A 13,096-nucleotide genomic window follows, 5' to 3' on the forward strand; every position below is an offset into this window, starting at 1 on the left:
GAAGTTACTTGACAGTGATTATAAAAACTACGGTGGACTCAACGGGAAAAAGAACATCATAAATGATACCTTATAATGAAGACTCACTGTCCGTAAGTTGCAGAAGAGTTTGTGAACACGGCTGCTCAGGATGGCTGGAAGGGAGCCGAGCCGAGCCTGAGCGGCGGCGGTTGCGGGGCCCAGTACCAGATGACGCGGCCTCAGTTGTCACAACGCCGTGGTGGGGTGGAGCTGCGCAGTCTTCTCTCGCAAATTATGAAGGGAAGGCCCTTGGTGGCGCATTTGTACAGTCCTCACAGGAAGTGCAGTGTACAGTGATTTTACGAGGAAAGTGCCTGGAAAGTTTAGAGAAATAATAATCTTCCACAGTGATTGAAAAGCCCGAACATGGGCAGGTGGTTAGTTAGGTGAGGATATCCCAGTGGGGAGAGTAAACATGGCGGACCCAGGTAATTTACCTGCGGCTCTTTGTACGAGACCTGAGCTGAGCCTTGTCGGCCTCGATGAAGTATAATGCGGAATCAGCAGTGAGGCTGGAGGAGGTGGCTGGCAGCAGGACAGGAGAGATGAAGGTGACTGTGTGCTTTGGGTCGGTGCGGGTTGTAGTGCCGTGCGGCGACGGAGACATCCTAGTGCGAGAGCTTATACACAAGGCCACCACACGCTACAAGAAGGCCACCGCCAAGGTAAGCTTACTGCCCATTTCTGTACGTCAGCACCTCCATGTAGCAAAAGGGTAGTGGGGCAGGGCAGCGCTGGAATGTGTGACACGGGGGCTCAAGACCCAAGTATCCAAGTATTACCATAACGCCAAGGTGTAGTAAACAAGCTCCCAATTTTTTTTACGCTGTCTTCTGAAGCTTACTAGGCTACTCTCGGCACTGCAGGATGCAGGCTGAATACCTCTAACAAATATAGGTGTTCCAGAAATTTCCGTTAAAAAAATATTGGCTAACACCTTCCCACACTCGGGTTAATAACGGCTATAGTAAGCGCGGGAAGATACACATTGTACGCTGCCTGAGTGTAGCCATCCTTTGCCGTGCTTGCCCTTTGTCCCTTTCGCCCCTGCCACTGGCTCCTAGCGTCCCCAGGCAAACTACAGGCCGCGGCGACTTCAACGACAACCCTTGTGGTGTAGTAGAGGTGTTCCTGCCTTCCCGCGCCGCCCTCCTTTCTAGTGGCGGGTGGTTGAGCGGGGGGGAGGGGAGCAAGGAGTCCTCACTTTTTTTTTTTTTTTTTTTTGTAATTTTTCTAGTATGAAGTATACAGAGTAACTTATTACAGAACAGCAGTGTTTGAAGTTTTGTATCGTGTGAAATTGACCCTGTATAGTCATAAACAAATTGTATATTTTATTCATGTATTTTAAATGCTGACATGATTTTCGCCAGCGGGGAAAAAAAAAAAAATAATGACAACCGCCTCCGGTGCAGGGATACTGCCGGTGGTTGACATGTGGACTCCTGGGAAACATGTTTGCTAACATTTCTTGAAATCGGCGAGCAGTACAAGTATTCATGGTGGCTCTGGAGGCTGTAGCACCACTTCCCTGGCGACTTATATTGCCTGTTGCACCGTTTTACCCATTGATAGGTAATTTAGGCATACTGTTGAAACTCAAAGTAACACAATGAGGTACCAAGATGCAGGTAAATATGTACGGTATGATGATCACGACGATCATTGCCAAATGGATTACGATCAGAGCCTTAATAGTAGTAATATAGTAGCTGTAGTTGCTGTTTTTGTTGTAGCCCCAGGGTCATCTGTAACATAAGCCTGGTGAACTGCAGGCTGAAGCTGCCCGTCTCCGACCTTCCGCCATCGTCCTTTCAGGGGATAGGGATTTGTAAAACCAAGCAGCTTAGTCGACCAGTTATATCGGTACTACCATGGTAAAATAACTAAAAATGAAGTATTTTACCATGGGTACTACCACATGGAAGCATCTCTCTCCAGCACCTTCCACAGCCGTAAATCGATCAGATGGAAGTATTATACCCACTTAACGGTACCGGTACCTCTACTTCACCTCCCCGTCTACTGCATGTGCCGTCCTTGGGGTCTAAGTCTGGCCGAAACTTATATCTTCCCAGTAAAACAATTGCCAAATTTGAGCACGTTTCTTTCATGCAATAAGTTCTTTACTGTTGTGTAGCGATACTGAAGTTCATATGGCTTTCTTTATAGCGACATAATCAACAAAGCTAAACTAATGGTATTATAATGATAATAATATTATTATTATTATTATTGCCGGTATTATTATTATTTATGTAGCAGTAGTATAATCTACTCTTGTTTCATATCATATAATAGTACCGTAGTAATACGGTAGTTGTAGAAACCGGTATTCAATGCCAGTGTATCGTTTCATCAGTAGATTAAGCCTACAGTATCCTGCATAGAGTCACTCGTTGCCTTTTTTTTTTTTTTTTTAATGAAGTGACGAATTAGAAAATGATAAGCTATGAGTGATATTGTTTTTTTGCTTATGTGATGTACTTAATTACCGTAGTTTTATTTTAAGCAGTGCCCTGAAATATGTCGTATTTTATTTGTACAGTATAATCAGTATTTATGAAAGCATCATCTGTAAGTTCGGTTAGATATAATAACTGTCGTTTTATTTACTAAGCATTGTCATGAAATAGTTCCTAGTTTATTTTTTTCTCTCTTAAACTGATGAAAGAACCATCTGTAGGTTACTCTATGTTAGCGTGGACAGCTGAACTATTACCCTATAGCTACTCGTCATCAGTAGCTGTTACTAGGTAGAATTATTGTTTTAAGGCATGACACCAGTTCGTATTTTCTTTTCTCATACACTAATTACAAAGTCCTAGGTCGGCTCTATGCTAATGGCTGTTCTTAATCTAATGATGTATTTGCCTGTTTTTCAGATGCGGAGAGTAGCCTATCATTTGTGCATCTTTGTTATTAGAGTTAGGCCTAGGTGGCTGAAGTTGAAATCATTATGATTGCCATTCAGGAATGGTTTTTAAAGTTTTGTTTGTGGGTGCAGCAGATGAACAAGACGTATAGAGTTATTTCCTGAAGCGTTTATGCACACATGCCGGTATTGTTACATCACAATGTGCCTTAAATAACAGGTTTTGTACAGACTGTGAGTAAATATGAATAGCTGCTTTCTGTGTTTGGTGGGATCCCATGCATTTAAGATAATTATTTGGCGTAGGCCTATATGTGAAATCATGGGTTTGATGTTAGCATAATAGGTCTACCAAGCACTCATGTGAATTGAGCCAATGGCCACAGTGGAGGTTGAATATACGGTAACTCAAACCCTAACGGTATCATCAGTAGTTGTATGATGAGTTGTTTAGTATGATCTACCATATACAAAAAATCACGTGGCAACAGAAATTGTGATAGAGTGCCACTACAGTTTTAACGGTCGATAATATAAACGTAAGTTGTTTGTATATCGACAACTACCAGTAGGCCGTTTTATACTTTTGCTGCTTCATAATTTCTGCAGCGTCACAGATTTGGTACTCACCATTACAGTTATCCTGTGTAACTAATTTCGGAACCAGTGCACATGCAACATATCATTGTGTTGCTAGGCGTACCTTTGCATCACAATTTCCTGAGGTACTATCAGGATCACTAATTTTTGTACCCTACTAGCTCGTGGTGGGTCGAGGCCATGGAAGAAGAAATGCCAGACTAGCGGACACATCCCACTGCATTATGAGAGGCTCACTCACCTGAACAGCAACTCAGTCTCACGAACGAAACACATGAACACTGTTATGAAACGATATTGAATCCTTTGCCATTGTATGTTATGATTTTAATATGTTCATGAAAATAATTCAGGGATATCTGTTGTCGCAGATAGTTATTATCGCCCGCCTTTACCAAGGCGGAGCGATAATATTTTTGCCCGCGTCAGTGTGTGTGTAATTCACCGGGTCGGTCAGGATCACTTGATGGTCGTGATCGTCAGCTCCCTGTACAACTCCCTAACACCCTGTACAACTGTACAGTATAGCGTATCATTCTGTGCAACTGGATAGCACCCCTGCACATCACAACACTATACTACTTTATAGCACTCTACAGTTTCATGATACTATTGTGCTTGCCTTAACGGCTGTGTGTGTGTGTGTGTGTGTGTGTGTGTGTGTGTATTCCCATTATATCTCATGAACAGCTTGAGCTCTCAGCATAAAACCTAATGGCGGGCCCATAGGCCCGCTTCCACTCTGACCTGTGTCAGGTGAAAAAATCTGTAACAGCATGACACCTTCAGGGTATCAAGGTATGGCCAAAATCTTGGCCGAGTTAGAAAATGGGGACTCTGAGTCAAGGTTAAGGTCAACAAAATGGCTGCCAAAGGTCAACTATGGTGGTACCATTCTTAACTGGCGGTTTGGGTGGGGCACAAACCTCTGTACAGTGTGCCACGTTTTTCATACCCGCGATGCCTCTCTCTCTCTCTCTTTCTCTCTCTCTCTCTCCTGGGGGGAGATGTGCATCACCCTAGGGAATTTTGTTTCTTTTATATGTCTTATAAACTTGTGCTTTCATTTCTTTATTTTGTTTTTATTATATTATTGTTTTACATATGGCGCCAGATGACCTCGGTGTTGCGGCGCCTTGATTTGTTTTCATTGAATCATTCTCGCCCTCCTTCCTTCCCTCCCTTCATCTTTCCCTCAGCTTGACAATGCACTCAACACTGCCCCTGGCCTGCCTTCTCTCTCTCTCTCTCTCTCTCTCTCTCTCTCTCTCTCCTGGGGGGAGATGTGCGTCACCCTTGGGAATTTTGTTTCTTTTATGAGTGACAAACTGTGCTTTCATTTCTTTATTTTGTTTTTCTTATATCTAATTATATTTAAAAATATTATTGTTTCACATATGGCGCCAGATGACCTCATTATTGTGGCGCCATGATTTGTTTTCATTCAATCACTCTATCCCTCCTTCGTTCCCTCCCTTCCTCCATCTCTCACTCAGCTGCACTCAACACTGCCCCTGGTCTGCCTTCCTCCCCCCCCTCTCTCTCTCTCTCTCTCTCTCTCGTCTGTGGTATTTTAGGATACATTTTGGTTATTTTCTTTTACATTATAATGTACATATTGTAAATTTGACTTTATTTCCACATCACCCAGGAGGTAAAAGTCTTGGCGTGTCTTTTTTTAAGAGGTGTCCCCAAACAGGCCTAGGATAGAGCATTGAGGTAGGATAAAGCTCTGGCCAGGTGGGACTGGGTGTGTGTGAGTGTTGCCGGTCACGAGGGTTTAATGTATTATTATTTTTTTTACTAAGAAATTGACATATTTTTACTTATATTCCTGCACATTATCTTATAATCATAATTGTGACATTATTACCAACCCCAGAAATACGGTAACAGCCAATAAAAGTGACTACTTTTTTTTAAGCAACATTGTACAATATTTATGCCACGTTTCTGTATTGCCGTATAAATATTTTACGCATAATAAGTTTACTGTTCTTTCATATATTATAATACACACGTTACCATTATATTCTTATGTGTTTATCTTATTGTGATGCCAATTACATAGAGCGTTCACATAGCGGGTATGGAACACGTGGCACCACTGTACAGAGGTTCGTGCCCCACCCAAACCGCCACTTAAGAATGGTACCACCATAGCTTTTATCGCCCGGTTTTAGTATAATTATATTTCTTGAACGGCTTGAGCTACCAACATGAAACCTTCAGGGTATCAAGATATGGCCAAAGTCCTCCGGCCCCCCTCCCCGGGGGGGGCGTGGTCCCCCGGCACCGCCATCCGGCCCCCCTCGGGGGGCCCCGAGGGGGCACCGCCCCTTGGCCCTCCCAGGTGGGGCCGCCCCCCCGCCCCACCCGGAGAGCCCCGCCCCAAGCCCTTCCCGGTGGGGCCGGCCCCCCTCCGGTGGAGGGCGTTGGCCAGCAGCATATTCTGGCGGGCGATTAGCATTTGGCTCCCGAATTCTTTTCTTTCATTGTATTACAGTAGGTATTAACCTTTATTGCTGATATATGATTATGTAGTGTGAGTAGTATTGCTGTTGTCATTGTCGATAGTGGTGGGATTGAATATTGATTTTGTTATTAATGCTTTAATAATGAGGACATAAGTAATGTGAAAGACAAATCAAGTACCAGTAGACAGTAGTAAAAGTAGAGGAACAGTGAAACCGGGAAAACAGATCGGGGGTGTAAATGCTTGGTGCTTCGTGAGTTTTGTGCCCACTCGGAAGTAGATTACTCGGAGAGACCGGGTTCATAATGTGTACTGAAATACGTATGGATTCAAAGAACGTATTAGATGCAGTGAACGGATACCTTATTCAGTAGCAGTTCATTCATAATAAACATTTTCATATTCCATGACAGCTTTTACGGTAGGCGTAAGTTCGCGAATTATCAGACTGCCTGACTAACCTAACCGTGTCCGCATCCCTGGCTCTTTCAATCCTGGCGTCGACTTCCCACGAGCCGGGGGATGTGAGGAGGGGATAAAGAAAGTAATGATTACGAAAGTTTCACAACTTTAATGGCTTTGTAAACCTTTATAATGCCCTGTGCAACTTTGTAACACCCTATGCCAGTTTATAACCTAATTTTTAAAACATTCTTTACAACTGTGTAGCACTTTGTACTGTACAACTAGCCTGCCAGTAGGTAGCACTGTACAACTTTATAACTCCCTGTACAACTGTATAGCGTATCATTCTGTGCAACTGGATAACACCCCTGCACATCACAACACTATACTACTTTATAGCACTCTACAGTTTCATGATACTATTGTGCTTGACTTAACGGCTTTATAGCTTATTGTCAGAAATCGTCGGGGATTAGTTGGGAAAAAATACGGTACGGTACCAGGGTTGTTCTGACCAAGGCAGGGGTAGTGGCGACAGTATCAACACCCAGGCTCGTATGACAGTACGGCTGAATAATATCATCTGACGTTAGCTGGTAGAGAACACTGTGCCGGTAGTTTTTCCGAGTGTGAGAGGGTTAATAGGCTAACACTCCTTCATAAGCATTCCAGTATAGCCAAACTTCCTAGCGTCTCCATAGGCTACACTAAGACAAGGAGATTAACCATTTGAATCCTATGACGCCTTTGTGTTTGATTTTGCAAGTTTCAGACGAATTTGTTTAGCTCAGGATAGATTCCATGTATTGAAGGGGTAGATGAAGGCCGAATCTAAGCTTAGCAGTTAGGAAGATTTAACTTAAAAGTTTAATTACATCGTATGGAGGTAGGAAAAAAGAAAAAGAAAAAGAAAACTAGGTCTTGGTTGTAACATTATAACTTTACCGGTCGTATTGTGTGATGCTGAAGATTTTTTTTAATGTCTCTTCTTTAGTGTTTTATTCTGCACATTATGCCCTAAGAACTTGTGTTATTCATGCAGATTATGTCTACCGGTATATTAAAACGATATAATTAACATCGCATACAAGAAAATGCGAAGATGTACCGGGTAACATAAAATAACTTGCTAGGGAAGAGGTGCTACGAAGCCTTCTGTCCCAGTAACACCGTCCTAGTAGCTGGCAACTCAAGAGTCCAATATAGTTACGGTACCGCTTATCAGAGGACTGTCTGGCTTTCTTCCTCCGGATATCGTAAATGCCAGGTTCAGTTACACGATGACATTGATTTGCTGAGCTTACTGAAATGTGGGCAGATCTTGATTAAATTAGAGAGTGGATTTGCATTTTGAAGAATTGTACCCGAATACATTGAAATAGTTCCCCCCCCCCCTCCCGTGGATCTACTCGTAGTACCGTAATTCTCGTGAACAGTTCAGCAGTTCAGTACACATGAAATCAAGACATTTCGGTAGCATTTATTTCTTTAGGCTATGGTCGCTTTTCGGGTGGTGCACTGAGAACTAGGCTACCGGGTCTACGAGTATAGTACGAGTATACTGTACAACACATACAAGAGACAGTCCGAGTCAAACGAGGGTTAAGTACGGTACGTGGCAAATTGTTGAGAGCTAGTCTTAAAAAAAAAAAAAAATGCATTTCAGTATATTTGTAGAAGTCGTCTCGAAGAGTAAAGGTTCAGATTGGCTACCGGTACTGTAGCTACATGCAGTGTGATGACAACAATGTCGAAAAGGAGTTTTGGAATCAGCTGTGTGGAGGGACAACAGATGACGAGGAGTTATAATGTTATTGTGATGGGTGAGTGTACAGAACAGATGCCAAGGAGTTATAGTGTCATTGTGATGCTGTGTGTCGGGTGAAAGAACCGATTCCACCTATAGTGTGATTGTGACGGGTGAGCATCGAGTGACAGGATAGATGCCAAGGAGTTATAGTGTGGTGTGTGATTGTGATATGTTAGTGTAGAGTAATAGAACAAATGGCAAGGAGTTACAGAGTGATTATGATAAGTGATGTGAATGTAAAACTTGGTCTTGTGAGTGACGTAATGTTTCGTTTTGGCGTGCCAGGAGTAATAATAATGGACGTTGGCTGAAGTATATGTCCATTAAAGAAAATTAAGCATAAGTAGTTCCTATTTAAAATACAAAGAATACACATTGTTTGAAATACACATGGTATACAGAAACCTAAGTGATTGTTGATAGGGCTGTTTATTACCGTATGTGCTAGTAGAGGATGAATGTCTGATCATACTATGCTTGTGGTATGCAAGGTGAAACTGAGAGGGGCATGGAAGAATGCTGACATGTGTACTCAGAGTGAAATAAGTGTACCTATGACATAGTTACAAAGCAGTGGGGGATGAATGTGAGAAAATATAAAGGAGGAGCTACGGTTTCTGAATTGGAAACATAATTATGGCTTTGGAAAAGAAAAAGGGGCAGGGTGGACCTATCGTTATTAGTCACTAATGACATGACCTGCCAGCCTGAAGGAAGGGGAGGGGGCAACAAGGAATACCCCCCCCCTTCAGTACGATACTGATTTTTGCTTATTTAATGAGATTGATTATACCGGTATATATATATATATATATATATATATATATATATATATATATATATATATATATATATATATATATATATATATATATTGCAACCCAGTTTTTGGCATGAAGACTCACATGACCTCCAGTTTGGACGTAGGCTATGTGAGGTTGACCTCCGAGGTCATTTGAGGTCACTGTTCGCAGGTCATTTGAGGTCACCAGCAGTACACTCTTGGACTGGACCCAGCAGCCCAACTTTTGGCATGAAGACTCACTTGACCTCCAGTTCGGACATAGGCTATGTGAGGTTGACCTCCGAGGTCATTTGAGGTCACCGGTCGGAGCAGTACACGCTTGGACTGGACCCAGCTGCCCAACTTTTGGCATGAAGACTCACTTGACCTCCAGTTCGGACATAGGCTATGTGAGGTTGACCTCCGAGGTCATTTGAGGTCACCGGTCGGAAGTCATTTGAGGTCATTGGTAATACACACCCGAAGGACTGGACCCAGCAGCCCAGTTTTTGGTGTGGAGACTCACATGACCTCCAGTTCGGACGTAGGCAATGTGAGGTTGACCTCCGAGGTCATTTGAGGTCACTGGTCGGAGGTCATTCGAGGTCACCGGTAACAGTAAACAAATGCGGACAAATACTCTGCGTTAGTCTGCAAAAGCTGAAAGAGAAAGGTCCTGGACCTCCTGTAATCCTTCTTCAAAAGCTTAAGAAGTGCATGGTCTTTCTGGAGTAGAAAGAAAGATTGAACTAGAACAAATAGGTTTAGAGTGTTCGCCTTTTTGGCCTGGCAACGCCGGGTACTCCTGCTAGTAATAGTAATAATAATAATAGTTGTAGTAGTAGTAGTAGAAGTAATCAGGCATTGGGCAATTACAGAGGTATTGTAATCGATTACGATTACTTTGCAAACTTCAGATTACGATTACGATTACGATTATGATTACAGTAAAAATAAGAGTAATTGGTTACGATTATGATTACAGTAAAAGTAAAAGTAATTGCTTACGATTACGATTACATAAGAAGTAATCATGATTACAATTATGAATTTTCATGATTACATGTACTGTTATGCACTACCCTATATAATTATAAGCACGTTTCTTTTATACTTGACATTGATTAAGTAAATAGCTGAAGTTAGTTTTTAAAAACAAAAACATCGTCCAGTAATATAAAATTGATATTTTCTAGGGATATATATCTTATATGCAAATCATTTTAATAAGAATTGCCTGCGTAAGGAAGAACATAGGATTAAGCTCGGCAGAACCTATGACGATTGTTACTCTGGATAAAAATAAACTATACAGTGCTTTGTCCAGTAAGTTGTTCCTTTATTTTTTTGCCAATTTGCAATACAAATGTGTTTTAATAATTCAAGCACCGAGACTTTTCTTCACTTTGTCCTTGACCCTTTTATTCTATTAACATTTCTACCAACTGAGATCTTCCCAGGTGATATTGTTCTAGCTTAGGTAGGATATTATATGCAAGCTTCTAAGTGATAACCTACAATTCACTTTTGTTTTCATATTACTCATGGACTTTTATGGTATATAGCCTATTTGACTGTTTGACACTGAACTTCAGTATTTTATTCTTGACGAGTATTTGTGGAATAATAACTTATCTGGGGCCCTGTAATCGTAAAAGTAACCATGATTACGATTACAGTATGAGAGTAATCGATTATGATTGCGATCACTTTGAAAAAATGCCTAAGTAATCGATTACGATAACACAAAAGTCTGTTGGCCTAATCGATTACAATCGCTTACGAATACAGATTACAGTTACCCCATGTCTGGTAGTAATTATTATCATCATTATTATTAATGTTATTAGCATTGCACGTCAGTAACGCTGGCCCATGGATAGCAGTGAATTAGCCCATTCATTCCCGTTAAAAGTATTGTCCATACTGAGTACGGTAATCTCGATAATCTGAACCATATTAATATTTCCTTGGATATTCAATATTTACATCGTATGAATTTTGCTAAAAGAACCTTGTGTGTGTTATAGCGAGTGGTACGAGGATGATGGGAACTCTGGTAAAGGTTAAACGTGACTTTTTTTTTTTTTTTTTTTTTTTTTTTTTTTTTTTTCAAGATGGTGTGGGGCACTGGGGTGATGGTAGGAAAGGCGTTCCACTGGTTGAACTGGCGTCATGGCCTGAGTTGTGCGGGTGAATTTTGAAGGAAAAAAAAAAAAGTAATGATGCCTGTGTATCGGTTTACGGTATCAGAGTCTGGTTAACATAATCATGTGAGGCAACATATGGATCACTGATTGCCATATCAGTCGGGTGAAGTCACCAACACTCACGGCAGGTCTGGCAAGCGCTGGCTGTTGTTCATTCCCCAATACGTACAAATGGCCAGTATTACAGGTCATACCGTGGCACAGTTTAAAGCCAGCTTTCATGACTATTAATCTTAAGGACCGTAGCTGTTTAATGCTGGAATAATTTTAGCAACATTGGATCTACAAAGAATGTAGTATCTTTACTGTGTGTGTGTGTGTGTGTGTGTGTGTGTGTGTGTGTGTGTGTGTGTTTTATGGTCAGTGAATGTACCGGTACTGGTTTGTGGGTAGCTCCTGCAAGGCCAATAAGACTTATTAACTTTGAGCTACCCGGTACTTACAGGGTAAGGTCATAGACCATGATACAGGGAAAGCCTAGCCTAGGCTGCTACCGGTAGGTACTGACTGAACCTCAAGACCCTCCGTCCTACAACACTCATCCCCAGAGAGTGTTCAGGCACCCCTTGCCTTACGCCATCCCGGTCCTGGCTCCTGCTCTCTGCTGCCATTCCAATCCACACTTTTCTATCCATCCCCACTGCTCCACGTTCTTTGAAACTTAATGAATTCAAAGAATACTCAATATTAGTTTTGTTTTATATTGGTAGGAAGTCTACGTTGGACTTACCGGTAGTGCGATACAGCTGGAAGTGAAGAAAGTGATTCATTCTGAGTTTCCTATTAGGGCGCATTGTACCGGTGCTGGTCAGTTTATAAGAAGCGGTATGTTTTCTGAAAAGACGCAAGTTCGATCCCACTTGGGAATTAAACGATTATCTGAACTTCGTTAAAATCAGACGTTACTGATCTCTCACACCAATCACGGACGTTCATAAAAACATTACCGCTGATACCAGCATACCAGTTTTGACCAAAAGAGCCCAAACATGCACTGAGTAGGCTATGGACGGTCGGGATAAATACCGGGCCAAAGTAGTGATATTTGAAGATGTCGGGCACTTAGGAGGATCACTGTTAGGTTACTGGGAGGAACGTCTGCACAGCTGCAAAGGACCGTTGACAGTAGCCATATCCAACATGTGTGGTGAGTGTTTCCTGTTTCCACTGCAAGAGAATTACCGTACTGTATGACAGTACAGTACGGTAGCTCCCCTGTGGTAGGTGGTGGCGACCAGCATCCACTCACTTGATGTAGTGATGCCTGTTTCCTTCCCTTTTCTCGTTCTGTCTCTGTGTCTAACCTCCCCACTTCCTGACTTCTTCGGTTCCTTCCTGTCATTTTCTGTTACTTTTTTTTTTTTTTCCCACTTCAGGTGGTTCTATAGCTAAATGAGTGACAAGCCTAATGGTTTCCTGTAACCCCGGAAACCATTCACTGTGCTGGATCGTTACTATATAACCAAATTATGGGGTGAAGTGGAGCCTGCCGTGGTGTCCCTGTTAACTGGGTGGAGACGCAAATGCAGCGTCCATCCAGGAACCATACCTCGACACTATTTCCCTAGACTAGCAATTGCAAGGTGCTGTTAGCCTCAAGAGAACATTGGTTCATTCCAAGGGACGGCCCTGCAGGGGCGGTTGCTTGCCTACGGTTGATGGATCTGCTCGGCCAGACAGACTGGGGTTGATGTGTAACAACAGTAGTACCCTCTAATATGACTTTTGAATAATTTTATAGATAAGTATAGATATATAGGCTAGACTACTGTACCTCAGCAGCACACGGAGACGAACTTGGAATGCTCATCATTAGCCTCTGTTTACCGTCCCATATATATATATATATATATATATATATATATATATTGGAGAAACACACATTACTCGCGTGTATACAAATATATTTATACGC

The 13,096-nt window shown here is 42.1% G+C and overlaps 1 protein-coding gene across 1 annotated transcript in view; it reads left to right on the forward strand.

The window, feature by feature from the left end:
* Nucleotides 1-239: 239 nt before the first annotated feature.
* Nucleotides 240-13,096, forward strand: part of baz (par-3 family cell polarity regulator) — a 423,470-nt gene continuing 410,613 nt past the window's right edge. Inside the window, exon 1 of the mRNA XM_080283282.1 lies at nucleotides 240-686. Coding sequence (XP_080139408.1) covers nucleotides 504-686 — 183 coding nt within the window. The 5' untranslated portion in view covers nucleotides 240-503. The remainder of the gene's footprint in view (nucleotides 687-13,096) is intronic.

This window comes from Coenobita brevimanus, chromosome 97, assembly GCF_032717465.1.
Source record: "Coenobita brevimanus isolate Jiangsu-jjx chromosome 97, ASM3271746v2, whole genome shotgun sequence".
NCBI classification, from domain to species: Eukaryota; Metazoa; Arthropoda; class Malacostraca; order Decapoda; family Coenobitidae; genus Coenobita; species Coenobita brevimanus.